The 21,622-nt window shown below is 21.0% G+C and overlaps 1 protein-coding gene across 1 annotated transcript; it reads right to left on the reverse strand.

Annotated features, from left to right (window-relative positions):
* Positions 1-1,923: 1,923 nt before the first annotated feature.
* LOC105359428 (bestrophin-4) lies at positions 1,924-16,687 on the reverse strand. The gene is made up of 8 exons (XM_011496039.1): positions 16,111-16,687; positions 11,591-11,829; positions 7,646-7,966; positions 5,514-6,069; positions 5,103-5,404; positions 3,872-4,077; positions 3,130-3,400; positions 1,924-2,306 (listed from the first exon to the last, which is right to left on the reverse strand). The coding sequence occupies exons 2-8, from the start codon at positions 11,659-11,661 to the stop codon at positions 1,976-1,978; spliced, it is 2,058 nt and encodes a 685-aa protein (XP_011494341.1). The 5' UTR covers positions 11,662-11,829; positions 16,111-16,687; the 3' UTR covers positions 1,924-1,975.
* Positions 16,688-21,622: the final 4,935 nt, after the last annotated feature.

Here is a 21,622-nt window from a genome sequence, read left to right on the forward strand (position 1 = left end):
AAAACAAATTAAGTACAGAGTTTAAGATTTATTATTTAAATAATTTTATATTTTATACAATATAAAATTACAAATTGAACTTATAAATTTATCAAAATATCAATTATATTTTGAATATTACTTTTATATATAACAGATTTTTTAGATTTTATCAATTTTTAATAATATTAATATCCTTTATTAATTTAACAATTATAATTTACATGCATAAAAATTTTATCATTTAAAAAATATTTCTATTCGATTAAATTAAGCTATACTTAATATTTTCTTAATCAAAAATATTGGAAATACATATATATTCATTATACATAAAATATTTTAATTGATGAATATTTAAATAAATTTTTGTTTTTTTTTTTATTATTGTCTATAATAAATAAAAATATTTTTTGTAACAATAATTTATTTAAAATTCTTAATATATATTCATTACATCACAGTCTTAATTCTAGTAAGGCATTTATTTAAAACACTTAGAACTTATATATTTAATTACACTAAAAACTATTAAGATAACGTCATAATTGAATAAATTTGCTCTTTAACACTTTACTAGTTAATTATGAATATTATTAAATAAATTTTTTTAATATTGTACAATTGATTTGATCATTTAAGCTATTCAATTTGTTTTATAGTATTTAAGGATAGTATAATATTATGATGCTGTAGAATTTAAAGAATAACTTTTTTTGAATCTTAATGTTACACTTCACAAGGTTCTTCGAAAATAAATAATCGAAAATTTAATTCATATGAAAACCATGAATTACAATAATCGATATAATTATAAATCATATATTATACTTAAGAATAATATATTCCGTTATTGTCAATGATAAATAAAATATTTTCATTAATTTTATTCATACAAAAAAATCATAGACAATTATGTTTGATAAAAAAACTTATAACGAACAAAATTTAAATGTAGATAAAAATTTTTCAACCTTTAAATATTATAATCTTGATCATTTTCATTTACATACCTCTTTACATATAGTTTTATTTAAATATGCTTATATAAATTTTATCTTTATATAAATTTAAAATAATTTTATAATTATCTGTCTAAATATTTATAGCAATACACAAATATTACTACAATATAATACGAAAGATTACTTTAGTAATAAATGACATGTAATTAAGAAAACAAGGAAAATTAATTCAATTTCATGTCATTTAACTAAAAATTTTAATTTTGAAAATATATTAAATTATTATTCATTTATCTAATATTCCTTCAATATTCAATTCAAATTTAATTTATTCAATATTGATAAATATGTATAAACAATTAAAATGTATTTTATTAATTTGAATAAAATATTAAGAATAACTGTAATTTATAAAAAAAACTCAGATAAACAAAATAAATAGAAAATAATATTTAATTATTATTACATTAAATATTCTAATTTTGTTTAATTAATTTTATATAAATTGGTATAAAAAATTTTAATTTATAAAAATAATTTATAATAGTTAATATAATACAATAATAAATATTTAATTTATTTTTTAATGTATTAACTACTAAATTTCAAATTTAAACTCTAAATTATTATATAAATTTTCGAAGAACTATATTTTGAATAAGTAAATTTTATCAATTTTACAACATTTTTCTATAAAAATATAATACTTGTGCATTGTTATTTCATATAATCACAAAAGTTTTATAATTCGTTATTTTAATTATATTTGTAAATACTGTTTTTGTATATGTACAATAAATTATTAATATTCTGTACGTATTTTATTTAGAAATATAGCTATTAATAAATTGTGAGTGCTAAGCAATTTTGTATGGCAAATTGTTAAATTCAAACCCAAAAGTGTTTAAACTTCATAAAAGCTTATAATGATAGAATAATATAGAAATTTTTACTGTAATTGAAAGAAATAAGAGAATTAGCAGAAATAAGAATTGATTAATAATTAACCATTACGTAGCGAAGATAAATAATTAATTGGAATTAGGTTGCTGTTCTTTTTCCTCGCAGTCTGATGGATGTAAATAACGACGAGAAGTACTTGCTAATTCACTTAGAAGCATCTCCGTGTCATTCATGTCAAGTGAAGATGAATCTGTAGTTACCCGATTACTTATACTTCTGCTAAGTTTTTGTAAAGCCTTTTCTTTTCTTTTCTTCTCTCTTTCATATTTTAATTTCGTAAATTCGTCGTCTAAACTGCCATTTGAGGATGAACTACGCGTACTTTCATTAGTATCTCTAGTGAAGGCAGTAGAATCAACACTTCTACTATTGTGCTCTAAAGGAACCGACAACTGCGTTCTGTAATATTTCACAATTGTATTGCATAATAATTTGCATTTATTTCATGTATCATATTATCAAATATAAGTAAATATGGAAATAATGAATAAAAATGTTATAAAAAAGTAATTACGAAATTAAATATTTATCTCTTGGTTATAAATTAATTAATTAATTAGCATATAAATGAATGAATAATACAAAATTTAACAATTATTTTATCAATATAAAGAATTATAAAATAAATTTAGTTCAGTTTAATCATACGAAACATCATTTTTCTAATTTTTAATTCTAATATTTTATAAAGAAATTACATTTTATTATTAAAAGTTTCTTGAAAGCAAAAATGTTTATTTAAATATTTATTATTATCTAATTATTATTGTGATGTAAACTCCTAGTTTTATTAATATCATATTCTTATTGATAGGTATAAATTATTAGTATTTTAACGGTCACTATTATAAGTATTTAATTGTTTATCTTAGCAATTGTTTAAATATAAATGTATTTTTACTTAGCAATATTATATGTAAGCTGTATAAAAAAAATTATTCTTCTATATTATAATTCTTCTTTATAATATTCGTTATAATTCTTCTATATAATAAATTCTATATTATTAGATTTTAAAATAAATTAAAATTTGTAGCATGGAATTTATTGTGAGTCTATTCGTATGTGCATAGCATCAGCATTTACTAATCTTGTATTCGCATAATACTTGTTTTATACAAGTCATTATCTCATGAAATTAAGCTATCCAAACTTTTGTCATTGCTAGTTCTAATTTATATTTTATATTGATAAAATATCAATATATTGTATTATAACGTACCTTGTACCATATCGTACTGAAGCAGCATTTGGTGAGATACCAACATTATCTATTGAAACGCTTAAACCATGTATTGGAGCACTAGTAGAAAAAATATCACCATTGTGTGTCGTAGACACTGATCCAGGAACATCAACCGGAGCACTTGCGGGTGGTGGCCCCTGAGGAAATATATTTTGTATATGTGGACGGCTTTCTGGTCGCATCGATGTCATTGTCATTTGCTCGTCTACTTCTTCAATTACGTCTATTCTCGTAGAACCAACTCCTCCTTGAAGTGAAATAATCTTATGAGTTACTAATTGATAATATTCATATAATTGATTCGTATAATTGATAATATTCATTCAATTATTTTGATATTATAACATAAAAAGGAAATAATAAGATATTACTTTATTCTAAAAATATTTCATTGAAAATTTCCATTTATCATAAAAAATTGTTAAATTTAGCAAATTATAATTTAAAAGTATGTATTAATGATTTTTAAGTTTAAATAAACAGCACTTATTTGAAAACTAAATATATATTATATATATATATATGTATAAATTATATTATATAAATATATATATATATATATATATATATATATATATATATACTAGTATATATTAAAAACAAAAGTAAATGATTTGTATGAAAGATAATGAGGATTTAAAAAAAAGTAAGCGGAGAAAGATTTTATAAACTGTTAAATACTTTTTGAAGATAAAAACTTAAAATATTAAAGACAAACCTGGAGCTTTTAAAGATGTAGCCGAAGTCGAATTGGGAAGTCTTCCAGGTGTTTTTGAACCACTTCCATCTGGCCTGTCTTCTTTGCTGAATATTCTTTTAAGTACATTAGTCACACTATTTATTCTTGTAAGTGAACCTCCAATATTACTTGGAGTTGAACCACTACTCATATTCCTATCACGATTACTTACTCGACTTCCACTCCTATTTAAATAGTATGGAATTTAATAAATAAAATAGTACAAATAATTATTAAATAATTTATAAATGCTAGATATTTAAGATAAGCAGTAAATTTCCATTTTTCAATAAAACACTTAATTCAAGAATTAATAAATAGTATTTTTACTATTTACTAATAAACACTAACTTTTACGCCCGTAATATGATAATTAAAATAAAGTTCTGAGTATGACATTCTACATAAAGTTTTTATTTAATATATAACTAAATCTAATGATTAGTGTTAAGACTATTAAGCTTGATTTATAACAAATTTATTGAAGAAAATGGTCATATTTTATATTCTATTCGATTATAAATTAAAAAAAATGTATTATTAATCTTTTAATTATTTAAAGTTTTGTGTTTAAGATGTAATTCTAAACGGTATATATCATCAATGAGCAACTACTTCAAAATACAATCTAGTGTAAGTGAATTAGACCACAGAGAACTTTAAATGAAAATTAGATTGCAAACGTTTTATATTTAATTGCATAATTTTGTTATTACAAAATATATTTTTTAATTATACATTAATATGTAATGATTAAGTTATAATAATTCCAATGGTTTTTCGAAAATTTTTTGGAAATTTTCAATACTTTACATTTATCTAAAATATTTAACAGTAGTTCCTTAGTTATTTAATTTTTTATTATTTTTACCCATATAATATTACAACATTCTTTCTTAATAAATTACAAATAGATTTTAACATTTTTATAAATTTATTTACTTTTATTTTGAATAAATTAATACAATATTGTACAAAAATATTCAGTTTTAAAAAACATCCAATTCTTGAATATTAATTATAATTGATGACTTAAAAAACTATTCAAAATTTAAATGAAAAAAAAATGTAATTTGTAATATAAATTTTCTTTGAAAATTAATTAATTAAAAATTAAATAATTAAATTATTTAGAATAATATTGTAAATAATGTAAAATTTAAGTAAATATGCTCGTGCATACAAATGCATTTATAATACCGTTGCATACCTTGATATTTTACCGCCATTTGCAACAAAATGAATTCCCGAAATCGCATCATCATTCATGTCATTTTGATATTTTTGCTGATATTCTTTTTCTATTTCGTCAATTCTTATAGATGAAGGCTGTAATTCTTGTTGTGCAGCCGAAAGTTGAATACCAGCAGTGGATGGTTCCGGATGCTCTTCTCTGAAAGGTTGAGCCGCTGCTGTGTAAGGTAATTCTGTTGGAAATACTTCATCCCAATATTGATCTCTTATTAGTTCCGGATGTTCATGATGCATTTCGTCGACAATGAGATAACTCACCTATTAAATAAAAATAATGAAGAAATTAATACTATAAAACAATTTTCTTGTCTTACGATTAAATAAATATATTTTATTTAATTTATTATGTATATAAATTTTAAGTAACCTGAAGATTTCGATCAACGATCCAATTGACTTCAAAATCATCATCATCTTCGCCAAAAGGGTTAATAAGTGTCTCAGCAACTTTGAGCCAACCCATATAAAAAAACATTTCGAGTGTCGTAAACACTGGAAAATAAATATCAACGGTTTTGGATTCTTCCAATATCCACTGTTGTCCAATAACATTGGTGAGAAAGTAGGTATAAACAGCAATAGTAACTACTTGTGTATACACGAGAGGTATGCTAATTGTATCGTAATGTACAAGGCCACCGCATGATCCCCGAAACTTGTTGAGTTCATCTATTAACGTTTTAACGGCAAAATCGTCGCGTATCCGACCTTCTTTTCGTGCTCGCGTTACAATACTTGATGCCCAGACTATTGGTAACCAATGTTTACTTGGCTTTGGAAATTTACTGTTCAAACTATGAAAAATAGCTAATTCATTTTCCAGCAACAAACCTGCATCTACGTAATGCTCCAACGTTGGAAAACGTTTTTTTACGCGAGGCGATACATTAGCCAAAACCAAAGTGAGGCACACACAAACGTACCTAAATCAATTATAATCATATATTATATATTTTTACGTGATTTTACAAAACTATGATAATTATTTAATTTCTTAAAAATTTTATTTATGTAAATCATGTATTACATATTTATTTATAATTGAATTTTAAAAAATCAGTTACAAATATAAATTATGAGGGCATAACACCAAAACAAAAACAAAAAAATCTGTGAAATGAATTAATAATAAGATTATTTCAGTTAATAATTTCATATACTTAACTGGTAGTTGATAATTAATATTTTTCTGTATATACATTTTTTTTTAATATATTTTTAATCCAATTAATTTGCAATGTTATATTTCTTTTTTGTTAACTAATTTTATCGACTTATAGATTTAAATTAAAAATAAATTATTGCAATTAATATTCAAATATAGATATTGTTTTATTTTATTCACAATTATTGCAATTTCAAGAATATTTGTAACTAAAATTTTATACATAAGTTTACGTAAATATACTGTTTGTTTGTAAGTATTCACGTACGTATACACGGGTGTATGTACATGTAGGCACATTAGCATGCGACAGCGCATGTGAAATATGTATGTTGCTTTGAAGATCAGCCTTTTTCACCTTTCTCTCTCTCTCTCTCTCTCTCTCTCTCTCACTCTCTTTCATTTATATAATGTTTCATTATTTTGATTGAATTTATAAATAAAATACATATTTATATTTTATTCATTTTTCCTAATGTATTAATGTAATAAAATCTTAAACTTGAAACTTCTCTTTGAATTACTGCCTTTTTTAAAGAATTTATTATTGATAAAGAATGTGTGTTTTATTTTCAATAATTTTTCATAACAAATGACAACCTCAAAGACTACAGGACAATTGCGCAGTCCTTCAGTATTGGTATCTAATATTAGTCTCCGTATGGAAGGTCTCCAATTTCTCTTTGCTTCAACTATATCTAATGATACAATAATATATTCATATAGCTAGTCTGTACCATATAGTTCCGTTATATTATATATATATATTATATATATATATATATAATACACCGTGGTGCACCCAAAACCCCTTAGTTCCTCAAATAAGACTCAATCTGCAATACTTATGACCTTTATTATTTTCTAATAGTTGATTTTTTCATAAAGTATTCTATATTGTTTCATAATAAAATTAATTTTAACTGAAATTTTTTTAACTGCACACGCACCGGTTTTTTAACCGAACCCGCCTTCATTTTAAGCAAGGCATCAAGAAATATCCTTCAGCATCCGGCTATTACAATGTATAATAACTCATTGGTCTTCCAGCTACTTTTATAAAACGTAAGTTTAACTATCGTAATTTGTCGTTATATTATATTACTTTGAACTCTTTTCTTTTATAAATTAAAAAAATTGTTTATTACATGCTTGAAAAACATGCTTGAATGAATAACTAAAATTAATAATACTTAATTTTTACATTTTCTATCATTATCTCTTTTTATGATTCTTAATATTAAATATAAATAATCGATAATTTAATTTAATCATTGGTTTAAAAAATAAATGTAATATAAGTAAACAAAATTTTTAAGGTAAAATATACGTACCTAACAATGGTTCGTCGCATAAGTCTTCCTCGTTCATCGTTTCCGTGAATCGTGGCAGAAACAAAAACAGCTATAGAATCTGGCCATGGAATCATTATATATTGATTCCACCATCTATTCATTACTATTGTTACATAAAAACCTAATACAAAAGAAAGAGGACTTGAAGATGTGTGTCTTCGACAAAATTCTACAACTTTTTCAAAAATTCTTTTTTGTTCCTCATCGAGAACCAAACGATATATTCCTGATAGTGAGTAATAAATCGTAAGAAAGAGTAACATATCTATCCATATTAATTTATAAACACTTGCTTTCCATCTGAAATAAACATTAAATTTTCGTTTCTTATCAAACAAATTAAAGCATTCGTATTAAAAATGTTTTTACTTCCTTTTATTTTTAAAATATTACCTTTCTTTCATTTAAAAAACTTGAAAGGTGAGCTTTTTATACATACTAAGTTATATTATAATAATTTACGGAATCTAATTGTAATAATTATATAATGTAATGGATTTACAAAATCAGTATTCCAAAATTTTTAAACATTTTTCTTTACACTTATTCATATAAAAAAAAATAGTATAATCAATATGATTATAATAACTACAAATATATTAACAATGCATTATTAGATCTATTGAATCACATAAATTTATGTTAAAAATTTAAAAAATTTGTACAATATAATAGGTAAAAATATACTTCGTTTACAAGAAACAAATTCCAAATTAATTTCTTGTAATTACTGCCAATAAAGTACAAAAGGTAATAAATATAAAAACAAGTAATTTTATGAAAAATTATATGTTAAATCAAATCACATTATTTCATATTATTTTACAACTACATGTATACATGTAAATATATCTAATACACGTGTTTCTACTATTACTATCTTCTTATATATATAATTAAGTATATGTACACATACATGTATTATATTTTACTATGGCAAATAAGTTCTTCAAAAATTTAAAGTTAAGAAGTTTAAACCAATGCTTGTGTAAATACAATAATTGATATTTTTTGTATATAAATTAGAAATTATTGGCAATATCCTTATTCTTTAATTAATATAACATTTAGAATAGTTTCCGATAAATCGATATTTACATCAAATTTATGAAATAGTTAATTATTTGAAGTAAAAAATAATAAAACCATTTCAAAATCACTAATACTTGCAATCAATCATTTTTTTTAATCCATTGATTAAATATTTTATTTCTATAAAATAAAGTGAAATGTTTATACTTTGTTTAGTTTATTAACTATAGCATGAAATTTAGATTTTTAAATTACTTTCTAAAAAATATTATTTTAACGAAATTAATGGAACGGAACATTATCTTATTTGGACTGAATAGTTTGCAATTGGTTATTGAGCACCTTTTTTCTATAATGAAAGTAAACTTGTTGTTTTAAGTTGTCTTTGTTAAATCAATTATTAAATATTAATAATTTTATCTTTTTTATTTTGAGATTAATTTGTTTTCATTGTTCAAGCACATTCTTTTTACGACTTTTGATAAAAGACGATAAAGTACTATATTTATAGTCATTCTAAATATAGTATCTTAAATCATTTAAATTTGTTAAAAAAAAGTTCAACGCTAACAATAATTAATTTTAATATTTTAAAACAACAAACATAAAAGGCAACTATTGTAAGTAATATTTAAGTATGACCGTTTAGTTTATTTGACCTTTATCCTTTATGCATACCTGTATGTTTAATTTTTTTGTTTAAACAATTGAGATGTAAATTAATCTAGCTATGTAACGAAATTGAATTGTATCTTTGGTTGATTATATTAAAGATTTAGTATGAAAGTATTCAGTTAGTATTTATTTTTTACATTCAATTTAGTATTAAAGATTTCAGTCTTTTAAAATTATATTAAATTGCATAAATTAAGAATAAATTATCATAATCATTTTATTGGAAAAAGAATAAATCTCGAATAAAAAATTATGGTTTAAGGCATGTATTATTGTTAAAATCAAGTGTAGAGTTAAATGTAGGTAATGTATGGGTTCGCGATAGTTTGGTTGAGGAAATTTCATTAGCAAATTTTAATATTCGTCTTACGATATATTTATTTATCGTATTGTACTGTGATACTTTATTATTTGTTTTAAATATACATGAAATATTATGAAGAATATGTCTGATGATACACTTCTTTATAATAGTAAAAAATCAAAATTATTAAATAATCTCCACACTATTTGGTTCAATAAATATTTTTTGTATTCTTTCCATCGTATGATTTAATTAGAATAACAATAGAATAAATCAATACAAGAATATAATAAAACAATAAAATACATTATTACATTTAAAATGTTTATATTTAAATAGTGCAGTATAAATTCGTTATCTATCTACTTTATTCCAATTATAGTTTAAATATAATTAATTCAAATCTTACTGTATTATTTTCAGATGTCCATATCTAAGATTATGTCAAAATCAAAAGTCTTTAAAAATATGCGGAAAAAAATTTATCCATATTTTTCTAAATTTTCAAAATATTAAGATTATCTATATGATATAATTTATATTAATATTGCGTTTTTTCTTTAAAATTATAATCAATTATAAACTGTAAACATATATTTTGTTAAAATTTTCGTTATTTTTTGTAGATTCATATAAATCTGTTTTTTAAATTTGTTTAGTTTCCGTGAAAGTTGCTTCCGCATTCATTTAGTACTTTAATAAAAATTTTAATTTCCTATTTTTCTATATACTTTTATTGAAAATGAATGATTATTAGCTACTATTACACTTATGTAATTAATTGCGTGATTGAGTAATAACGTAATGAAACATTAATAATGTTAAATATTTTAGCGATACATTACGTTACAAAATTAATATTTATGCTTACTACGTATAAATTGGTTATAAATTAAAAGTTACATAGCATTTTAAATCTCTTTCATCTTATTAATTTCTAATAGTATTACCTTAGAATTAATAGTACAATAACGTAAATATAATAATGCTCTGTTATTATTTAAACAAATAAATATCCACTGATATATGTAATTATATAGTACATAATACATTGTTATTTCACAATGGTTGTAGGTGATTAACTATACGGGAAACGAATATCAGATATTTATACCAATCACTAATTTGAAAATATATTGTTGTAAAATGTATTATTTTTGATACAATATTTAAAATTAATTAAAACTGTAGCAATCATAATTTTTTATAAATATATGATGACTGCTTAAATTAATAAATAATTAATTGTTTTTAAAATTTAATTTTATATATATAAATGCAATTTATAATATATATATATATATATATATATATATATAAGTAAATATTTTATTTTATGTAATCGTATTAATAAAATCGTTCTGTAGATTACTTATATATATAAATATGTAATCACTATTAAATTATACTATTAATGAGATATTATAGATTTGCGATTAATTTTTTATATAAAATAATTATTATTATTATGAAATCTAAATATTAAATAAATATTAAGAAATATTTATATTCTATACTCAGTATTTATAAATTTAAATAAAGGTTGTGTATAATATAATCTACAGCTATTGAATAATAGTTATTTAAACTACACGAATTACTTTATTATTTTACAATATATACAATGTACAATGTATTTAAATATAATTACATATAAATGAAATTGTTACCCACTTTTAATATAAATATGGATTTATAATTTAATATTTTATAACGCTTATTTAACTACATTTGGGTTTATAAAATATCTAAACATTTTATTTTTAAAAATGTAATTATTGTGTATTTTTACGTCACATTTTATATCTTACAGAATATTTTTATAATTCTATTACTTCTTAATTATATAAATATTTAATTATAATATTCCAAAATTTTATGCTTTTATTATTTAAATAATTTATAATATTTACCTCAATAATAGTTTTAGAAAACAGCCAAAGCCTCTGCATGTAGCGACTTCTGCAGTGTATGACACAGTCATTTTTTTGTTTAATGAATTAATAAAGACACTGTTATACTCATTTAACGTTTTCTCATTTACTCATTTGATAATCTCATTTCTTAAGTATTTTTATAATAATTTTAATATATTCAATATTAATTTTTATTCTTTGGGTGACCTCTATCCAGTTCTTCACACGCATTATATCTGCAGATAAAAATTATTGTATCAATATGTATTAGAATCGTAAATATAATATTATATTTAATATATATTATATATCTAATATATAACTAATATAATTTTCTATAATATATAATATAATAATTATATTATTAATATTATTTCGTATGGGCTTTAAATAAATATAACTTATACGTAAAGAATTATAACAAATATATAGAAATTATTTTAATCCCAATATACGGCACAATTATTCTTTACGTCGAATTTTTAAATTTTATTAATTTCTTTTTTATCATTTAAAAATCAAATATAAGACTTTTAATTAAATTTATTATTTAGATTGTTTTAAGTTTAAAAGGTAATACAAAATTTAATTTCCAACCAATTGTTAATGTAACGATAAATCTGATTGTTAAATTATATTATATACTATTACTTAACTGATTAAATTGGTAGGAAATATATTTAAAATTTATATAGGATAAAAATCATTTAACTTTAATACTTGGTTATTGTTTCAATAAATTAAATTTAACATGAAGTAAAAAGTATCTTTGTTGAAAATTTAATAAATATTTTTGAGTATAAATGATTTGTTACATTCTAAACTTTTAAATGCGTCTAAACAATGTTTAGTTTAATGTTCTAGATTAATATATTTTTTTAAATCAATTACAAATCTCAAATTCAATTCTAACTATTATTTATCAGGATTAAAGGATTTTTCTGATTTATGTAATAAGTTTTCTTTTCATTATAATTTAAAAATAATAATTCATACAGATATTATATTCTTATTTAGTAAATTATATGAAATAAAACATATATTACTTTTATCATCCGTATTGTTAATAATTTTATAAATCATTATAGGGTTTTTAAAAAATATAAAAAACTTATGATAGTAACAAGTAAAAGACCAAATTATTTATGTTTTATTATAATATAATAAAATATGTAAGATATTATAGGAAATAATATTTTTAGGTATCTTCAATAGTTATTTGTATTATACTACTATTTTTTCAAACACTACAGAAGAAATAAAAGTCATAAAAGCAAGGTTGTATGGAGAAAATTGCTAACATTTTTCAAGTATTATTATTATTTCTACATGGCATTTAATCGATAAAAAATTTAATAGAAAAAATAGCTTTTTTATTAAATGTTATCACGATAATGTATAATCTTATAAAATATAACCTTACTTTAATTTTAGAATTACAATTTTGAAACTCTAAATACACGTATAATCCATTCTTTCATTTTATATATGATACATGTATGTATTACCTTTGTCTTATATAATACTTAGAATTTTAAATAAAAACAATAGTTAAACTTTAGACAATAAAAAAAATACATACTCTTAGTTTGAGCACTTAAATACCTTAGGATTAATAATTAAAAATAAGTAGATAAAATTTAAAAATCATATATTAATTATTACTTTGAACTCATACCTTTGAGACAAATTATTTAAAGATTTAAAATTTAAGTATATTATAAAACAAGTATATTCTAAATTTTTATTGAATGACTTGTAACTAACTTTAAATATAAATAAGGATTTTTAAAGTTATTATTTTAATTAAATAAAAATTTGAAAAGAGTAATGAATATAGTCCGATTTTTAAACTTTTGTAGATATTAAGGTAGTTTATACATTTATCAGAACAGAATAATTATTTAACAATGAAAAATTTTATTGTTTTTACAATTTATATACATTATTATTATTAAAAATATATTGAATATTGATTATAAAAAAATTAATTATAGTTTTCAATTATCAATATCATAACATTTATTAAAGTGTACAATTTGTGTAAAATACTAAAAATATTTCATGGCATTAATTTTAAAGGTGTATGGTCGAAAAATGTTATTAATTGAAATGAGTTTTAGCGGATTGAATAATTATAGGATTGATTATTCGTTTCATTAAATTAACTATGGATAACTTTCTGAATACTGCTTTTTTTTAACAAGATTAAGGAATTTATTTTAAGTAATTTTAAATATTGAAACTACTTCATATATTCAATTGCTTATAATTTTTGTTTATTTAATCGACTAATTTTATATCTCGATTTAATTACTCAATAATATATAAATTTCAAAAACATTATAAAAATAATTTTTAAAAATGATTAAATTAATAAATATTTAATTAAACTCATGATATTTCTAAGTTGAAAACTTAATGGATAAATTTGCTAGTATGATGTTTTTCAAAAGTTAAATTATTATGATTGTATGATTTTTTGTTATTAATAATAACAAATAAATTTTTAGAAGTTTTTACATAGTTATTGAATAATATTTTTATTAGGGATTTATTATTTATATAAATATTTTTTAAGTAAAGTAATTTTTTTTTAAATATTAAAATTTTTTTTAATTTTGAATTTTACTACTATTTTACTACTATTTTACTTTTTATTTTTGAATATAAAAAGTAATTTAAATTTAGGATTATAATAATAATATTTTATAGTTCACTAATATTTATTTTACATTAAATCAAGAAAAGTATGTCATTAGACATATTTCTTTATAATACATAATTAAATTTATTTATATAATAAATATTAGAATCTAATGTAAAGTTTTACCTGACATTAATGTAATGTACAAGAATGTTAAATATATTTTAGTAAAACATTACAATTAATTATAAAATAATTTTATGCTTTAAATAATAATTAAAGTTATGTGTATTTTAAGAATTATATTGCTCATAAGGTCTAACCCTTCTTCAAAGAACGACATATTAAATAAATGAAAAAAATTATGATCTATATTGATTTATTAATTTTTTTATTAGTAAAATTTGTAATTTATAATAAAAACAATTCCATTATCGACAATTTTTAAAATTTAATGTAATATATATTTCATATAATAGAAAACTAATATTCTTATGAATTTTAAAAATTTTTGTTAAATGTAACAAAAAAACTTGAAGTTATAAATAACATCTTTTAAAAAGTTTGAAAATTAAATTAAACAAAGTTTTCCGACAGAATTTTTGAAATTAATATTTCCGATTGTCGAGTAGGAAAAAACTATTGCATTAATTAAGCTAAACTAAGCAAGAACTCATAATTTGTTTAAATTTTATTATTTAATAAATATTATAACAAATTAAAGGATATAATTAAACTTGAAAATGATATAACTGGATATAAGTGAAATTGTATTAAAACAATTTAATATCTGCAAAATGCTACATATTTTTTTCATTATAGTTTTTGTTAACACACTGTTAATACTTCATTGATATTGCACAACAAAAGTTTTATATTTATATACAGAAATTTTTTAAATTAAAAATTTATTTGATTAAACTTATCAAATATTTTATTACCTACCTTTTCTAAAAGCAATTTTATGCATTATACATTTTGAAAGTATAAACAAAATTTATTAAAGCATGAAAGTTCGCACCCTTGTAAATTAATTACTAACGTTAAATACGATGAATTGACCTATGATCGCACTTGTTTGTCAATAAGAATGAATGATATAAATTATGCACCACTTACACTATATAGGATATGATAAACAAATTGCGTTTGAAAATATGACAATAAAAATTTGTCTTTATATATTATTAAATAAGTAATTCTCTGCTATTATACTTATTTCTATTTTATTTCTATATTATTTGAATATAATTATTAACATATGCAATTTGTTTACGCAGGATTATACGTGTGAGTTAGCATACACATAGATACATATGCGTGTATATATACCCGCGCGCGCAAACATAATATAAATATAGAGAACTACACATAAAATTTTAGAAACTTTAATTTTTACATATCTTTAAACTAAATTTTACTTTAAAGCAACAACATAACAAATGTATTACAATTACAAGAAAAAGTTCGAAGAAAAATTGGAAAGGTTTGTGTTAATTTTTGTTTAAAAGATATTTACAATAACGAGTAGAAATAAGATATTTTATTGGAATTTATAAAAATGGTGTAAAATAAAGTATTATTGAAAATAATTTAAATTATAATCTTGCAGCTAATTATTCTTATCGGCGTGGAAAATAATATTTCATAAAAGGTACTTTAGCACGACCAGAATCGAAAGAAAGAACAGCTGATGCAAATCTCAAGACCTTCAAATTTGAGTCACCCTTGTGCGGCCTCAGGCGCAATCACGTTAGCCAATATTCATACACAAAATATAATACTCGCAAGCAGATACAGATGAGGCTATGAACATAGGAAGAAGCAAAGAGAAAGATATAGCAAGAACACAGCACAGATACTTTCCTACCACTTAGATTGGTTCAGTGATTTTAATGTTGTAATGTAGAATCTCAACTTCAGTTCTTAAGTATAATAGACATTTAATGAGACAAGCAAGCGTCAACCATCATACGTTAATTCTTAATCGTGCAAAAATGACTTTCCGTTGCTTGATCAGTAAACACATAGTCCGAGGCAACTTGAAATAGAAACTGATCACGACATTCACAAGTTACTACGGCTTACTATTCACGATCTGATGATCGGCAAGCAATGAAGCAACGCGTTAAACGAATACGCGATCTTGTGGCGTGTTTTCATACTCAACCCACCCCACTCTCAAAAATGTAGTTTACAAAACCGGAGTCAAATCAACAGCAGCGACAACAGTTGAAGTAGTGATCCATCTTTGTGGCTGGCAATAATATGGGTAAGCAACTTACCCCTCCCCCCGCCCACTAAATACTCCATCTCGTTAACATCTCTGCTACACCCTCAACCTCGCCATTCCCCTTCCGCAGTCCTACCACAAACTATTTTTCGTCGTTCTCATTGAAGTGCAAGCGTGCATCTTTTACTCAGGGCTGTATAGACTGATACAGAGCCCCGCCCACTCCTGCTCTACTTATGCATAATCCAGACTCCTGATTGTGATAACTTCTGACTTATCCGTTGATGAATAAACAACTTTTTTTAACCAATTCATAAAAAAAATTCTTACTGTTTATGAATTATTTTCATTTGTATTTCAAATAATGATAGCTTATCTTGTCTTATCCTGCTATTTATCACCGATTGACTATAAGAATTTAATGTATTGCCATTTTACTCTGTTTATCAGTGTTTAAAATTTGCTATTTCAATACAGCACAATTGATAGAAATTTGAAAATAAAAGACCAAATTTTTGTAATAATTATCATTTAATTAAATGAATAATTCATTCGTACTTGAATTATTCACATCATTATGTAACGTATCGTTTCGCGCATATGTGCGAGAGAAGCCTGATGAATTTGGTTTGATGATTTTATTAGTAGATTTAATATTATTTGCCAAACACTTTTCTTATTCTCATACTTAATATGCCATATATGTAAGATTCCAAAAATTAATTTTAAAACAGCTAATGCTTATTATAATGGATAAATATTATCATTAGATACAATTGAAGTGGCGACAGTATTGTAACAATTATATTGAAAGCTCTAATAATCTATATTCAATATACTTTTTATAAAAATAAGATAACTTTAAAATTCAAATGTCTTAACTAAAATGTGTAAATTATTTACACAACCATTTCGTTATAACCGGTTGAATATTTTTTTAAATTTTTACAAAATTTATTACTTTGCTAAATTTTCTATAATTACAATTTTAATCATATATATCAATTTATGTGCAACCTATTAAAATAATAATTATATATTATAAAAATAATGTTAAATCATATTAACAATGAATGGAAATATAAATAAACAAATTAGTTCGTTAATTATGAATTAAAAATATATTTTTACCTATAGTTTCATTATAAATAAATTGATTTACGATCAGCGAAAAGAAAAAAAACTATGTCTCTAAAATATTTTTAATTTAATTTGAATTTAAAATAATTTAGAAAAAAAGCTTGTAATTTTCAATCATTTATATTTTTATCATTAGATTTATAGAACAAATGGATTCAAATTGTTTATAAATTAAAGGATCAAATAACGTTAATGCAATATGTTAATTAAAGTTTTATTGTAGATTGGGATATTTAGTAAAGTGTATGATAAATAAATTTATTTTTGTTTTATAATTCCAAATTAACATAAAGAATAATTTGCATCCTATACAAGCATGATTATAAAAGGAAAATTATTTAACATTAATTAATATTAGTATTATTATAATAAGAACCTAGAACGAAATTAGTTTCACGTAGAGTTATTTATATTGCAGACTTTTAGAAGATAGGTATGGATTTTTGCAAACATAGGAAAAACAGGAGAAAATGACGTATTTGAGATTTGAATAATACTTATTTAATAGATAAAATTCGTTTAAAAAAATGCATTTGTCAATCTATCATGGTATTTTTTGTTACATGTGTTTTCGAAAAATGCAAAAAATGTCTCATTCAAATCTGGAGCTTTTCAAAACTCCTCAGAATGTATACTATACTAACTATTTAAAATTTAAATAACAGTTTAAAATTAATTTATTACTTCTGTTACACTATTAATTCAATTTTATTTAAAAAGTATTTAAGAATATAATAAAATATTTTCCATTTTAAAATTAATTTATTCAATTACCAGTAAATCGATTAGAAATTTACAATTCAATATTAAAGTAACGAATCAAATTAATAAAATCAATTTTGATTATGAACAAAACTTTGTTTGCATAAAATTAAAAAATTTTCATTGTTATACCGTAGAATATATTTATATTTCTTTTAATATATTTTAAATAGATTATCGAATGTTTTATTGAACAATAATTATTTTTATATTAAGTTATACGTCTGAATCTTTTAATAATTAAAAAATAAACAAAAAAATTAAAAAAATTGAACATTAGTATAGGTAATGGCTTTAGATACATTTAAATTTAATTTAAAACTAATGAAATCACTTTTTTTATATGTTACTTGAACTAAAAGAATTAAAATAGTATAAATGATTATTATATATTATGCATAACATTTAATATGCATATGCATCGTAATTATTTAACATCTTGCACTTATATGACTACATAATTATAGTTTAAATATGAGAGTTATGAGAAATTATGAGTGTGTGATAATTTTATCATCGACAGTATAGCTGAAATTTATAAGCCATTAACTACGTTGAAAATACTTTATAGAGAATTTATGTTTATTTGAACTACACACAGTTATGATTAATAAAAAATTAATTACATGTATCATATGTATTTATATTCTTATAATATGCCTTAGTTTCCTTTAGGCTTATAATTCAATTTTTGTAGATGTATTAAATTGAAAATAATTAGAAAACATTTGTTATAAATAATAATTTAAAACTCTGCAATATTCGTTAATTAAAAAGTTAATGTTAGATGAATAAGACTAAATGTGTTATAATTTCAATTTTATACAAAGACATTCAAATAATTAATTTTTGGTTAATTTAAGGTCTCATTAGTCAACTATATCGATTTATATTAAAAATAAAACTACTTTCATTGTAATTTCATTCTTTTTTCTGAATAAAATATATGAAGTTGATTGAATTTTTTTTTACAATAGCGTTCTTATTATATTATATATATATATATATATATATATATATATATATATATTGAACCAGCAATTTTTATAAGTTTCGTATCGTATATGAAATAACGATTGGTAAATTATTTTATCTTTTTTATTTCTAATAAATTTCTATATTTCTATATTTTTAAATTATATTTTAAAATTTTATTGAATATTATGCATTAATGTAAACTTATTTAAAATCCAAATAAGTTTTAATTGATAATTTTATTTTAAAGCGAATAAATGAATAAAGCAATTATAGTTTTAGTATTATTGAAATACATATTTAAAAAATAAAACAATTATATCAATATATAATTATAAAATAGCGTAAATATTAGCTCATTTAAAAACTTCGTCATTAATATTACAAATTGATAATAACGATACAAATTATAATTTTTATACAAAAATATAAATTTAAAAACATTTTCAATTTAGAGATATTTTTATAATTAATGAACTTCGGATATGAATTGTAGTAAAAATGATGATTTAATGAATAAAATTTACACTTTGTACATTAGAGATTATACAATAATATAGTTTATCAATATTATATACTTGTTTTTCGGTAGTTTTTATTAGTGTAGATAATAAAACGTTAATAAGATTAATATATTAATTAGTTTTAATTAGTTTTAATTTTATATCTTATTCAATTCTGAACCAGAGCTCATTTTATTTTGTAAATTATTTTAAATCGTGATATTTTTTTAATCTTTACGATTTTATTAATCAATTTTTAACTGTCAATGGAAGTAAAGGAAATAATGAATCTTTGAGACCACTAAAGCAAATGTTCTTCTTAAATATTAATTATATTTGAAATCTTTACTTATTTTTAAAATAAAAAATATTCATATATTTTGATCGCGCTAGTCTTCTACTGATAATTAATTTTTTTTATAACTTTATTTCACTTTAGACTTTAAACTATATATATATAAAGCACAGTGTTAAAAATATTTTTCAACTATTATTTATCTTATTCATTTGAAAGGTCTTCGCAAAACTAATGCCTATTCTATTACCGCCTATTTTTTCAATATAACTTGGCATAGTGAAACTCTTTTTGGTTATATATGTAATTTTTAATGGCTTCAAAAGGAGTGATTTTTTTTTCAGGTTTATCCATATAGTCATTTTTACAATAGACAATTCAATTACAACATTTTCAATCAATAATGAACTTCTCTAAATTCTCTTTTACCTTTACTGTATTAGTTGTACTTTTTATTGGAGCAAGTATATCGGCGAAAGATTTTCAAATAACACGAATCTCAAAAAACTCTATAAGAATACAAAATAAAGAAAAAGTAAATGTGCGTTAAAGCTAAAAATCTCCAGTATGTACGTTAATAATTCATCTTCATATAACTCACTATTACATATTTCTTATTTAGGTATTATTATTTTTACATAATTATTTTATATATTAATTTTTATTTCAATATTTAAAAATTTTTGTATTTATTTTTAAATTATTTTCAGTTTCTTATAAAATATTTACATTTGAATGCAAATTTTAAATTTTATTTTTAATAGTTAATTGTCGTTTAAAAACAATTGCTAATTATTTTTATTATCATATTAAAATTTAGTATTAATTCCATTAATAATAAGCACTGAAAAATTATTTTAATTCATATTATTTAAGTTGTTGAAATCCTAAATTTTATAAATTATAGCTCAATTACCATTTTTACTATTGAAAGAATTTATAAAAGAGTAAAGTTTAATAATTGTCTTTTAAATAGATAATCTCTTCAAGTATCCTAAGAAAAATCAATATATTTTTTAGTAAAAATTAATATTATGAAAATTAATGCTTATTCTTGTTAATTCATTAAATAACTTATCTATTTGAACATAATGTATAGATTTATACTAATTGAGTTTAATAAAGAATAAGTATTTCTTCTATACAAATACTCTACTTTCAAGATAATGGCGTGTTTCAGACACTTCAAATATTAAGATAGAAATAAAACGTGATATGTAAAGTGTATTTTAATTACTTAATAGAATATTCATTAATCTAATAATTAATTTACAATTTGAAGACGTAACTGATGGTATATACTACAGATGATATTTAAGATGCAAATTTTCTTTTATCTTTAATTCTTTATTTCGTTGTAACCTTAATATATACATGATTCTGTCTACTTCATTTTAATAAGAGCTCACAAATATCTATTTAATTTAAATTATGAATAATTTTATTACATATACTATTATATACTATTATTATA

The sequence above is a fragment of the Ceratosolen solmsi genome, unplaced genomic scaffold (assembly GCF_000503995.2).
Source record: "Ceratosolen solmsi marchali unplaced genomic scaffold, CerSol_1.0 scaffold11, whole genome shotgun sequence".
Lineage (NCBI taxonomy): Eukaryota > Metazoa > Arthropoda > Insecta > Hymenoptera > Agaonidae > Ceratosolen > Ceratosolen solmsi.